Consider the following 14,066-nt stretch of genomic DNA (forward strand, 5'->3'; position numbering starts at 1 on the left):
AGTAAGTTTATGTATGGCCCGTGTATGAGGCAATCGAACCCTCACTGAAACTGTGCAATAAAGCGTGCAGTGAACATTGTTCTACTACTGTATGTGAGCAGGCATATTTGAATAGGTTTAATCGCCACTCATTAACTTGGCTGGATGGTAAATGTTAATAGAAATGGTAGCCCTGGGAGATAGTCATAAAAAATGTCCCTTTAACATCATAAAAAAATGATGTTATGGAAATTTCACCTCTGCTCTATTTCACTATACACTGAGTGTACAGAACATTAGGAACACCTTCTCTTTCCACGACATAAGCTGACCAGGTGAATCCAGGTAAAAGCTATGATCTGTTATTGATGTCACCTGTTAAATCCACTTCAATCAGTGTTGATAAAGGGGAGGAGATACTTTTAAATAAGGGTTTTTAAGCCTTGAGACAATTGAGACAAGGGTTGTGTATGTGTGCCATTCAGAGGGTGAATTGGCAAGACAAAATATTTAAGTACCCTTGAACAGGGTATGGTAGTAGGTGCCAGGCGCACCTGTTTGAGTGAAACACTGCTGGGTTTTTCACACTCAACAGTTTTCCGTGTGTATCAAGAAGGCAGGCCAGTGGTCGAAACAGGTCATTGATGAAAGGGGAAAATGGAGGCTGACATGAATTGTGCAGAGCAACAGATGGGCTACAGTTAGTCAACTGACAGTCCAGTACAACAATGGTGCCCTTTGACCCATAAAATAATGCACATCTCATCTTACCTTGACACGAATGGGGTATAGCAGCCGACGACCTTACAGAGTTCTACTTCTTTCAGCAAAAAAACAAGAAACTGCGGTTGCAGTGAGCTAAGGAACGAAAACACTGAACACTGGAGAATTGGAAAAACATTTCCTGGTCTGATGAATCCTGGTTCCTGCTGTTTCACGCTGATGGGAGGACTAGAGTATGGAGAAAACCATGAGTACATGCGTCCATCATGCCGCGTGTCAACATTGAAGGCTGGTGGTGTGTTTTGATGGCACGCATTGGGCCCCTTGATAAAAGTGGAGCAAAGTTTGAATGCCATAGGATATCTGAAAATCATTTCCAATTAGGTGCATCCTTTCATGGCAGCAGTGTATCCAGCTGCAAATGATTTTTTTCAGCAGGATAATGCCCCATGACACAACGCTAGGATTGTCCAGGAATGGTTCCACGAACATGGCAGTGAATTCAGCTTACTGCAGTGGCCTGCCCAGTCACCAGATCTCAATCCAATTGATCATCTGTGGGATGAGATGGAACGGGCTATTCGGAGTAGAAGCAATGGAGTCAACACGGGCCAGCATCCCTGTGGAACGCTTTCTACACCTTGTGGAGTCCATGCCCCGACGAATTGAGGCTGTTCTGAGGGCAAAAGGGGGTGCAACTCAATATTAGGAAGGTGTTCCTAATGTTTGGTATACTCAGTCCAGTAATATGTTGTTAATATATTATATGTGTCATAAACATTTATAATTTCCTCACTACACGCAAATACGAGCATTTCTGCAATTCACCAGTTGAAACAGGACAGCTAAATATCCTGGTTGTGAGCAAACCACAATATCCAGAACTTGTAGTGATTCCAGGACGTGCATGACCAGCCGTGGAGGTGTATGTGTGTAATTTATCCTGGTCCAGCTGGTCTAGGCTGCCGCCGCTTCTTGCTGGTCTTGCATTTCTTTTTCTCACTGTGTATTCCAGCTCAAATGAATAGTGCTGTATGTTCCTATGTAAAAGAACATTAAAAAAAATAATTTGTCATCCAGCTCTTCTTGGAAAGAGGAATCATCTGAAGTTGCCATTTGTAGGTAATTATTTAGCCATCTCAGATAGACAGTGCACGGTAACATAACTCCTGTGAACCTGTAAACTAGTATCACCCCCGTTTTGAAAAGCCTGCCTTCGAGGGTGGGAACAAGGAAGAATGGCTCCTGTCAGGCTGTAGTCTTTACAATGCCAGGGAAAATGAGTCAACCCTGATATCCTGCAATGTTCTGACAGATAGGAACATCGTAGGGACAAGTCCAGTGGCTCTATTGAACAAGGACAACCATATCTACTTGCGTGTTCGTGCGATCGGCAAAACACAAAGGCCACAATAATTGCTAGATCAGACAGCAGGCTCAATCAACCAATGACTTCATTAGTTGAACTTTCCCAGTGCAAGAATTCTGAAATATATCTATAGTGCATAATTATCTCTGAAACACTCTCTCATCCCTTATAATCAAATCAAAATCAAATCAAATTTTATTGGTCACATACACATATTTAGAAGATGTTATTGTGGGTGTAGCAAAATGCTTGTGTTCCTAGCTCCAACAGTACAGTAATATCTAACAATTCACAACAATACACACATCTAAAAGTAAATAATGAAATATATAAATATATAAATATTAGGACGAGCAATGTCGGAGTGGCATTGACTAAAATACAGTAGAATAGAATACGGTATATACATATGAAATGAGTAAAGCAATATGTAAACATTATTAAAGTGACCAGTGATTCTATGTATATAGGTCAGCAGCCTATAAGGTGCAGGATTGAGTAACCAGGTGGTAGCCGGCTAGTGATGGCTATTTAACAGTCTGATGGCCTTGAGATTGAAGCTGTTTTTCAGTCTCTCGGTCCCAACTTTGATGCACCTGTACTGACCTTGCCTTCTGGATGATAACGGGGTGAGCAGGCCATGGCTCGGGTGGTTGATGTCCTTGATATTCTTTTTGGTCTTCCTGTGACACCACACTGTCTGTGTGGGTGGACCATTTCAGATCGTCAGTGATGTGTATGGCGAGGAACTTGAAGCTTTCTACCTTCTCCACTGCGGTCCCGTCAATGTGGATAGGGGCGTGCTCCCTCTGCTGTTTCCTGAAGTCCACGATCAGCTCCATTTGTTTTGTTAATGTATTGTTGTGAATTGAGAGGTTAATTTCCTGGCACCATTTCCTCTTGTCATTGTTGGTGATCAGGCCTACTATTATTGTGTCGTCTGCAAACTTGATGACTGCAAACTTGATGATTGAGTTGGAGGCGTGTGTGGCCACGCAGTCATGGGTGAAGGATCAGTGAAGTGGAGGTTGTTTCCTACCTTCACCACCTGGGGGCAGCCCATCAGGAAGTCCAGGACCCAGTTGCACAGGGTGGGGTTCAGACCCATGGCCCCAAGCTTGATGATGAGCTTGGAGGGTATTATGGTGTTGAAGGCTGAGCTATAGTCAATGAACAGCATTCTTACATAGGTATTCCTCTTGTCCAGATGGGATAGGACAGTGTGTAGTGCAATGGTGATTGCATCATCTGTGGATCTATTGGGGCGGTAAGCAAATTGAACTGGGTCTAGGGTGTTAGTTAAGGTAGATTTGATATGATCCTTAACTAGCTTCTCAAAGAACTTAATGATGACAGAAGTGAGTGCTACGGGGCGATAGTCATTTAGTTCAGTTACTTTTGCTTTCTTGGGTACAGAAACAATGGTGGACATCTTGAAGCAAGTGTGGACAGCAGACTGGAATAGGGAGAGATTGAATATGCCCGTAAACACTCCAGCCAGCTGTTCTGCGCACATTTTGCTTGTTTGATTGCCTTACGGAAGGAGTAACTACACTGTTTATATTCAAACATATTCCCAGTCACCTTGCCATAGTTAAATGTGGTGGTTTACGCTTTCAGTTCCGCATGAATGCTGCCATCTATCCACGGTTTCTGGTTTGGGTAGGTTTTAATAGTCACAGTGGGAACAACATCCCCTATACACTTCCTGATGAACTCAGTCACCGTGTCCGTGTATACATCATTGTTATTCTCAGAGGTTACCCGGAACAAATCCCAGTCCACGTGATCAAAACAATCTTGAAGCATGGATTCCGATTGGTCAGACCAGTGTTGAATAGACCTTAGCGTGGGTACTTCCTGTTGGAGTTTCTGCATATAGGAAGGGGGAGCAAAATGGAGTTGTGATCTGATTTGCCGGAGGGAGGGCGGGGGAGGGCCTTGTAGGAATCCCGGAAGAGAGAATAGCAGTGGTCGAGTGTTTTCCCAGCGCGAGTACTACAGTCAATGTGTTGATAGAACTTCGATAGCGTTTTCCTCAAATTTGCTTTGTTACAATCCCCAGCTACAATAAATGAGGCCTCAGGATATGTGGTTTCCAGTTTGCATAAAGTCCAGTGTAATTCCTTGAGGACCGACGTGGTATCGGCTTGAGGGGGAATATACACGGCTGTGACTATAAACGAAGATCATTTTCTTGGGAGGTAATACGATCGGCATTTGATTGTGTTCTAGGTCGGGTGAACAAAAGGACTTGTGTTTCTGTACGTTATAACAGTCACACCATGCGTGGTTAATCATGAAACATACACCACCACCCTTCTTCTTCCCGGAGACTATTTTATTCTTGTCTGTGCGATGTACTGAGAACCCATCTGGGTGTATGGACAGGGACAGTATATCCGGAGAGAGCCATGATTCCATGAAACAGAGTATATTACAGTCCCTGATGTCTCTCTGGAAGGAGATCCTCACCTTGAGCTCGTCTACTTTATTGACCAGAGACTGAACATTAGCCTTCTGAGTCAGACTAGAAGTCCACTCTGAATACCTCTTCTCCGGTGGTGGCGTTTTGGAGCAGCCTCTGGGTTAAGTTCAGTTGCCCTGGGGGTTGCGAACAAAGGATCCAATTAGGGAATGTTGTATTCCTGGTCGTAATGCTGGTGAGTTACCGCCGCTCTGATATCCAAAAGTTATTTCCGGCTGTATGTAATAACACAAAAAACGTTCTGGGCTAATTATGTAAGAACTAACACACAAAAAAACGAAATACTGCAAAGTTGCTTAGGAGCTAGAAGCAAAGCTGCCATGTCTGTCGGCGCCCTCTGTATTCTTTGTAGGGAGACTGGAAAAACACCCCAAATAGTGTCTAGCGGTGAAGTTTCCCTTTAAGGTTAAGAAAAGTAACATGCACCCCTGAAGGAGGGGTATTTAACTATTTAGTAGGGTTTGAATGAGGTGTTTTGTCTTGAGCTATTTAGCAATGCAAATTTGTTCAGCTTTAAAACGTACTTGTGTCTCGTGGTTGTTATACAGTGTTTTTACATTTCAAATAGTCTACAAAACTGTCTACTAACCAAGTTTGGATCTGTGATTTAATATGTGAACTTTTTGGTTAACATAATAGTCTGACATACCATAAATTCTCTATTCAACTGTTATACACGGGGTGGGTCTAATCCTGGATGCTGATTGGTTAAAACCGTGTTCCAGCCAGTGTCTATTCCACAAGTTACTACCGGCTAAGGCTATGATGTTGAAATGCCTGTGTACTGTTCCATCTCACTGTGCTATCCATCAACCCAACCAGGCAATTTATAAACTTTATAAAAATCTCCACTGTAAAAAATCCTCTTAGACATGATCTCCCCTTTCTTTTGGACTAGAATTTGGTTTTCAACAGCGGAGATTTGTATAAACCTTGCTAGCTGTCTCTGCGACATTTGCAACATTGTTTCAATATTGAAATTCGATCTCCAGCTGTCCCATAGTAATGAACGTGTCGGTAGTCGGGACGAGACAGAGGCAGGCAGTTTTTCTCAACCAGCCGAAATCATGAATTAGCATAATTTTTATGGATATGTATACAAAGAAATGTCAATAGAAAAACAGGTAAAATGAAATGAAATGCAGTTAGTTTGCTGTCTTTCCAGCTTCAGTTTGAATTGATTTCGTTAGCTGTGTTGTTGGCTAGCTCCTCTAAACTGTGTCCTGACGAGAGAGCACATTTTCATTAGCTCATTGTTATAAATGTATCTAAATACATGTCACTAGAAAACAGCTTAAATAAATGCAAATGATGCTACTTTTCTGTTATACTGGTTTCACTGTTTCACGTGACTGTGTTAGCCCATGTTGGCTGGCTAGCAAGTAAGGGGATAAGAACTGGCAATGGAGGGGTCTCCCGTGTTGCGCAGCGGTCGAAGGTGTTGCGGTGTCACTAAAGCATGGGGTTTGATCCCAGGCTGTGTCACAACCGGCCGTGACTGGGAGTCCCATAGGGCGGCACACAATTGGCCCAGCGTCGTCCAGGTTAGGGGAGGGTTTGGCCGGGGGGGCTTAACTTGGCTCATCGCGCTCTAGTGGCGGGCTGGGCGCCTGCAAGCTGACCCTCGCCATCAGTTGAACAGTGTTTCCTCCGACACATTGGTGCAGCTGGCTTCCGGGTTAAGCGAGTGGGTGTTAAGAAGCAGCACGGCTTGGCGGGTCATGTTTGGAGGACGCATGACTCAATCTTCGCCTCTCCCAAGCCCATTGGTGAGTTGCAGCGATGAGACAAGATCGTAATTGGATCACAATTGGATATCACGAAATTGGGGAGAAAAAGGGCTTCTGAAGTTTGACTTTTCCAGTTTGAAATTTCTGACTTGATTTTCCCTTACGAAAAATGTATTACCTTCTACAAAAATGTCCATTAATTATAATCAACATAATAATTCACATTTCCTGTTGCAGCAGGATTATTTTCCTGCTGTAGCAAACTGGCTCAAATTAAGCTCCTACATCAGTATTATGTTCTCTACTCTAACCTCATATTATTATTATTATTATCTAACCTCATTCACCTGGACATTGACCAAAGTGAAATCACATAGAGAAACTATAGATTAGGTGGGAAATATGCTTTATCATAAACTTGTACAGTGCTAGCTGTAGCCTTGACATGGATAGCCTCCGCTAGACACTATACAGTTGAATTCGGAAGTTTACATACACTTCGGATGGAGTCATTAAAACTTGTTTTTCAACCACTCCACAAATGTCTTGTTAACAAACTATAGTTTTGGCAAGTTGGTTAGAACATCTACTTTGTGCATGACACAAGTAATTTTTCCAACAATTGTTTACAGACAGATTATTTCACTTATAATTCACTGTATCACAATTCTGTCTCTAAGAGATGAACGTACTTTGGTGCGAAAAGTGCAAATCAATCAGCAAGGAAGAAGCCACTGCTCCAAAACCAGACTACGGTTTGCAACTGCACATGGGGACAAAGATCATACTTTTTGGAGAAATATCCTCTGGTCTGATGAAACAAAAATAGAACTGTTTGGCCATAATGACCATCATTATGTTTTGAGGAAAAAGGGGGAGGCTTGCAAGCCGAAGAACACATTCCCAACCATGAAGCACGGGAGTGGCAGCATCATGTTGTGGGGTGCTTTGCTGCAGGAGGGACTGGTGCACTTCACAAAATAGATGGCATCATGAGGAAGGAACATTATGTGGATGTTTGAAGCAACATCTCAAGACATCAGTAAGGAAGTTAAGGCTTGGTCGCAAATGGGTCTTCCAAATGGACAATGACCCCAAGCATACTTCCAAAGTTGTGGCAAAATGGCTTAAGGACAAGAAAGTCAAGGTATTGGAGTGGCCATCACAAAGCTCTGACCTCAATCCTATAGAACATTTGTGGGCAGAACTGAAAAAGCGTGTGTGAGCAAGGTGACCTACAAACCTGACTCAGTTACACCAGCTCTGTCAAGAGGAATGGGCCAAAATTCACCCAATTTATAAATAAAAGCTGAAATAAATCATTCTCTGCTTTTATTCTGACATTTCACATTCTTAAAATAGTGTGGTGATCCTAACTGACCTAAGACAGGGAATTTTTACTAGGATTAAATGTCAGGAATTGTGAAAAACTGAGTTTAAATGTATTTGGCTAAGGTGTACGTAAACTTCCGAACATCAGAAAATTTGATTTATTATATGGGTTATAATTAATGGACATTTGTGTAGGGGATGATACATTCTTCGTAAGGGAAAATCAAGTCTGAAATTTCAAAGTGGAAATTAAAAACTTCAGGAGCCTTTTAAACATCAAATACACTACACATTTTAAATTACCTGCATTGCAGGAAAGTTATCCTACAACATGGTGATCAAATTAAGATCCTACATCTATGCTAGCTGTCTTTTACCGTAAAGTTAATCATACTGCTGTCTATTTAATCTTTTTCTGTCCATTTTGTTGTGTGTAAGGAAGTTTGTTTATACTGTCCTACACTATGCTCGCTGGCTTCCCTTTTGAGCTTTGATTTGATGTGTTAGATCTCTCTAATCAGATTGTAAAAACAGCTATAAAATCGAATTGATATAGATGGCTTGATATGCCTCTTTCCGTCAAAGTACCAGTAGTACATTGGATTTCCTCCAGTTTTTGCACACTATATGTTTAAAAGGCCTTTATGGCCTTCAACTGTTCTGTCACAATTTGTTCCATACACGCATGGTGCCCCAGCCTCACTGTGCAGTCCAGTGGGAACATTTAATCAGTAATCAATCTTTAATCATTACATCGTCCTTAACTGTACTGCTACTGTGATGGCTGGGGGGTGTTTTGAGGTTCATTTGTTCCGGGTGACTGACTGCTTCAGGCCCAGGTCACCTGATTATTGGTTACATAGGATATATTGATCTCTCTCTCTCTCTCTCTCTCTCTCTCTCTCTCTCTCTCTCTCTCTCTCTCGCTTTCTCTCTTTTTTCCCTCTCTCATTCTCTGTCTGCAGTGGAAGGGATGAAGGTGGTGGAGATAGAGAAGTGTCGCAGCGACATCAAGAAGCTCCGGGAGGAGATGGCCTCCAGGAACAACAGGTTAGTCACATGGTTATCTGATCCTCTTTGAACCTTGACCTCTGGCTTTGACTTGAATCCTGATAACGATTAGTCTTGACCTTTAGCTTTGACCTGAATCCTGATAAAGATGTCCAATGTAAGCCTGAATGGTGTTTGTTTTCTGGGTCTTACATTGAATAGTCTTTCTTAGGTCCTCGTTAGAGGAAGTTAGTAGAGGAAGTATTGGAGGAAAACTTCCTCTCCCACTGTCTGTCATTAGCAGGGCTTTAAAACGACTTCCCCCAGATCAGTAAGTAGCCTTGCACGAGCCTCGGCTTGTGCGAGCAGTAATGGCTCATACTGATATTGTTGCAGACTGTTACATGCTGTTATATAGGCCTACTGATATTGTTAGAGAGGCTAGCTTATCTTAATATTGAATATTTCATTACAGTCTTCTCACTATGTTGTGTGTGTGTGTGTCTATGGTCAGATTCTATTAATTGGTTACTGCTTGCTTTGTACTGTAGTCATTTCCTGGATGACAACAAGAAGCTGACACCTCGCAGAGATGTGCCCTCTTACCCCAAAGTAAGTGAGTGGTCTGCAAATTCCTCCTACTTCATTGTCACCGTCAGTCTGTGTTTTGTCATTGTCAATGAGCCTGTTTTCAGGTATTGTATGTCCATAGCGTCAGAACACCTTTTGAATGTTCAGAGTCAGTTGTGTGATCCTCTGGTCCTCCGTAGCGCAGTTGGTAGATCATGGTTCTTGAAACATCAGGATAGTGGGTTCGATTCCTGGAAACACCCATACGTAAAAAATGTATGCACGCATGACTTTGGATAAAAGGATCTGCTAAATGGCATTCAGATTAAAATGGTATGTGAGATGCACCTCCTATTATCAGATACAGCATCAAAGATGATTTCCATTCAAAAAATGGTCAAGGCTCCTGTCTGTGTAAGTGGGCGTTCCCTCTCTTGCGTGAGCATGATTTCCCGTGTGAGCTCACGGTTCCTCTGTAATCTCTGGCGTGCTCATACGATAGAGGGAACGCCCACTTACACAGACAAAATTGTTTTCAATGGGAAACTTCCCAACAACAGCCATCTCTGGTCTACTTATTCCCCCCACCCACGCTCACCAGCCCCGCTCTACCAGAAATAAATTACCCTGTGAGATGTCTCGCTTTCATTTCCGTCTTTGACAGCATGTCCCTAGTTAGGTGTACCCATCTTAGATGTGCCAGAGTTTCCCCTAGATTTCATTGGTAGGCGGAGTGCAAAGGTCCTAGTGGCAAGCTGCCTCACTTAAAGAAATACAGGGTGAAACTGAGGTTAAACCTGTAGTCAGGTATGCCCAGGTGTGTGTGTGTGTGTGTGTGTGTGTGTGTGTGTGTGTAGAGGTGAGCCCACAGCCAGCGGAGAAAAACAGGGTTAACTGGGAGCTCTGTCGCCTGCAGTACATGCTCTCGCAGCAGACCATAGATGCCCTCAGAAAGCCTGCCTTTGGCCTCTGGCTGTGGGAGTCCAACGAGGTAAGATGCTGACTTCACTTTGTTCTTCTCTCTCCGCCCCTTCTGTTCTCTATCTGCGTGCGTGCGTGCGTGCGTGCGTGTGTGTGTGCGTGTGTGTGTAGTACCACCTGTCTCAGGAGACAGTGGAAGCTCTCAGACAACCCACCTTTGATGTGTGGCAGTGGGAGCCCAATGAGGTGAGGACAGGGGGGTTGGGCCCTAGAGGTTCAACTGCCATAGATAGTAGACACTCAACTTCCATAAACACTCAACTCAACCATAGAGTTGTTGACCATAGATGATCAACTACAACCATATCACTGTTGACCCTATGTGGTCAACTGCAACAAAGTATCGCTCACCTTCGGTCTCACTCCTCCTCCTCCTTGCTTCATGTGACCAGATGCTGAGCTGCCTGGAGCACATGTACCACGACTTGGACCTGGTCAAGGACTTCAACATGAACCCCATCACACTGAAGAGGTGGCTGGTAAGACTGCTAGAGATATCTACAACCTTTCATCATCTGCTGCTACGCCACTTGTTTCATGTTTACTAGTGGTAGGTTTGTTGTCGCTGTCTGGTGGTCTCACACATTCACTCATTCTTCCCTCTTTCTCTCACCCCCCCCCCCCCCTGCAGCTTTGTATCCATGACAACTACAGGATGAATCCCTTCCATAACTTCCGTCACTGTTTTTGTGTCACCCAGATGATGTACAGCATGATCTGCCTCTGCAGCCTACAGGTAATACCACAGTAATACCACAGTAATACTAGAGAGAAGCTGAGAGATGTGTCTGAAAGATAAATTCTACTCCCTTGGAGACGCCCTCTTAGACAGTAATACCACAGTAATATTACAATAATACAACAGTAATACTACAGTAATATCACAGTAATAATACAACAGTAATACCACAGTAATACTACAATAATACTACAGTAATATCACAGTAATACTACAATAATACCACGGTAATACCACACTAATACTGCAATAATACATCAGTAATGTTTGTACTTGAAGAGGAGGGACGAAGGGGAGGGAAAGAAAAGCTGAGCGGTGTCTGAAAGATAAATTCTACTCCCTTGGAGACGCTCCCTTAGACATCATCTCGAACCCTGTTGTCATGGACAACCATTCATGAGAGGTGTATTAATCAAAGCCTATAATGGGCGATTACAAGACGCCCATATTAATGATGTGCTAATGAGATCTCACAAACACACACTCTTGCAAACACCACACACTCACTTACACAAACATGCATGTACCTATGTGTGCACAGTCGCATGATGCGTACACACACACATGCACACACACAGACACACATGCTCACACAGATGGCCCATTAATTGTGAGACTTCTAATAAAAGTTGTGAATTGTGTGTTTTCCAGGAGACGTTCACCCAGGTGGACATTCTGATTCTGATGACAGCTGCAGTGTGCCACGATCTGGATCACCCCGGATACAACAACATGTAATCCGTGCTTTTATTCTCTCTCTCTCTCTTTCCCTCTCTTACTCTACCACTGCCATCTGTCTATCTTGATTCAAGGAAATTAGATACAATCTGTCTATCCTAGTTCGATATAGTCCAGGTTCCATTCAACAAGAAGCCATTTGAAAGTAAGCCCCTGTGAGACTAATTCTCCCTCTCTGTCTCTCAGGTACCAGATAAATGCACGGACGGAGCTGGCAGTACGCTACAATGACATCTCCCCTCTGGAGAATCACCACTGTGCCATAGCCTTCCAGATCTTCTCCCAGCCCGACTGCAACATCTTCTCCACCTTCGACCCCGAGGCCTTCAAACAGATACGCCAGGTAGGGGGTTTGTGTGTGTGTGTGTGTGTGTGTGTGTGTGTGTGTGTGTGTGTGTGTGTGTGTGTGTGTGTGTGTTACTATAGCAGTAGTCTAATCTATAGTCTGATCTAACTGCCTATTTCTGTCTTAGGGAATCATCACACTGATACTGGCCACAGACATGGCACGACATGGCGAGATACTGGACTCCTTCAAGCATAAAGTGGACAGCTTTGACTTCACTGATGAAGAGCATGTCACTTGTGTAAGGATACACATTACAATGTATTTGTCCCTAGCATAGAATGCCTATTTTCCACTCCCTTACAGTTTGTGCAGTGTATTTGTCCTACTGCCCTATGCAGTAATGCTCTAATTACAACTTCACTATGTATGTTTGTTAGTCCTTTGTGCTGCTATCTATGTGAAAAATCTAGTAGACCTCTTCCCTATACTGAACTCTGCACTGTGTGACCTTTGACCCGCCCAGCTGAAGATGGTGCTCATTAAGTGCTGTGACATTTCTAATGAGGTGCGACCCATGGAGGTGGCTGAGCCCTGGGCGGACTGTCTGCTGGAGGAGTACTTCATGCAGGTATGTGAATCCCTATCTATACTGTACACTTACCTACCTATGTATGTATTTAAACAGTAATTCTAACATTTTTCATTTGGCTCTATACTCCAGCATTTTGGATTTGAGATGAAATGTTTCAGTTGAGGTGAAATTTGTCCAAATACTTATGACATCTTCAAATGGGGGGACTAGATGTATGAAAATACCCTCAAATAAAAGGTGACATTCTGTACTGTCACTGAATATGAAACATTTAATCTCAAATCCAAAATACTGGAGTATAGAGCCAAATAGAACTGTCCAAATACATACAAAGGGGAGTGTTTGTGTTTTTATATAGTGCATAGCCTACTGTGTAATTCAAGGTATGTGTCATACCTGCCTCATATCTCAATATTGATACATTAGTCTGTGTGAAAATGGAACAACAAATGTCATGAAACATTGTATTTTGACATACAGTGCCTTCAGATATATCTCTTGACTTTTTCCACATTTTGTTGTGTTACAAAGTGGGATTACAATTGATTGAATTGTCATGTGTCTAACATTTGTAAAATACATATGAAAAGTAAAACACTAATATAGTATTCAACCCCCTGAGTCAATACATGTTAGAATCACCTTTGGCAGTGATTACAGCTATGAGTCTTTCTGAGCTTTGCACACCTGGATTGTACAACATTTATTATTTGTTTTATTCTTTAAGCTCTGTCAAGTTGGTTGTTGATCATTGCTAGACAACCATTTTCAGGTCTTGCCATAGATTTTCCAGCTGATTTAAGTCTAAAGTGTAACTAGGCCACTCAAGAACATCCAATTTCGTCTTGGTAAGCAACTCCAGTGTATATTTTGCCTTGTGTTTTAGGTTATTGTCCTGCTGAAAGGTGAATTCATCTCCCAGTGTCTGTTGGATAGCAGGCTGAACCAGGTTTTCCTCTAGGGTTTTGCCAGTGCTTAGCTCTTTTTCCATGTATTTTGATCCTAAAAAACTCCCTAGTCCTTGCCGATGACAAGCATACCAATAACATGATGCAGCCACCACCATGCTATGAAGAGTGGTACTCAGTAATGTGTTTTATTGGATTTGCCCGAAACAACAACACTTTATATTCAGGAAATAATATTTTCGAATATGTGTATTCTGTACAAGCTTCCTTCTTTTCACTCTGTCATATAGGTTAGTTTTGTTTAGTAACTACAATATTGTTGATCCATCCTCTGTTTTCTCCTATCACAGCCATTAAACTCTTTCACTGTTTTAAAGTCCAAAAGCTGAAGAACATGCGCACATCCAGGTACTTTCCACAGGTGCTGGAGTTGTAGACAAACTCGTGGAAAACAGAAAGGAAAATGCAGCTCACTGCTGCTCATGCTCCCAGGTGATATTGATTTATAACAACGTTTCGACCCTTAGGTCTTCATCAGGCATCAATATCCCAGGTGGGTGTAGAAGGTCCTATATATAGGGGCAGTACTCAGTGGCATCACTTCCTGAAACAGGCGGTACAAAAAAAAATGTATAACA

General features: G+C 42.7%; 1 protein-coding gene across 5 annotated transcripts in view; it reads left to right on the top strand.

Annotated features, from left to right (window-relative positions):
• Positions 1-14,066, top strand: part of LOC106581900 (high affinity cGMP-specific 3',5'-cyclic phosphodiesterase 9A) — a 35,326-nt gene that overhangs the window by 18,156 nt on the left and 3,104 nt on the right. For 4 of the 5 annotated variants that reach the window (XM_014164342.3, XM_014164340.3, XM_082967024.1 and 1 more), the window contains 9 exons: positions 8,587-8,671; positions 9,163-9,223; positions 10,274-10,348; positions 10,555-10,641; positions 10,794-10,898; positions 11,553-11,635; positions 11,826-11,982; positions 12,113-12,226; positions 12,452-12,556. In XM_014164342.3, the coding sequence (XP_014019817.1) occupies positions 8,587-8,671; positions 9,163-9,223; positions 10,274-10,348; positions 10,555-10,641; positions 10,794-10,898; positions 11,553-11,635; positions 11,826-11,982; positions 12,113-12,226; positions 12,452-12,556 (872 nt within the window). Of the gene's footprint in view, positions 1-8,586; positions 8,672-9,162; positions 9,224-10,097; positions 10,173-10,273; positions 10,349-10,554; positions 10,642-10,793; positions 10,899-11,552; positions 11,636-11,825; positions 11,983-12,112; positions 12,227-12,451; positions 12,557-14,066 lie in introns of all 5 variants that reach the window. The other variant, XM_082967022.1, reaches the window with a different exon arrangement.

This window comes from Salmo salar, chromosome 21, assembly GCF_965601325.2.
Source record: "Salmo salar chromosome 21, fSalSal1, whole genome shotgun sequence".
NCBI lineage: Eukaryota > Metazoa > Chordata > Actinopteri > Salmoniformes > Salmonidae > Salmo > Salmo salar.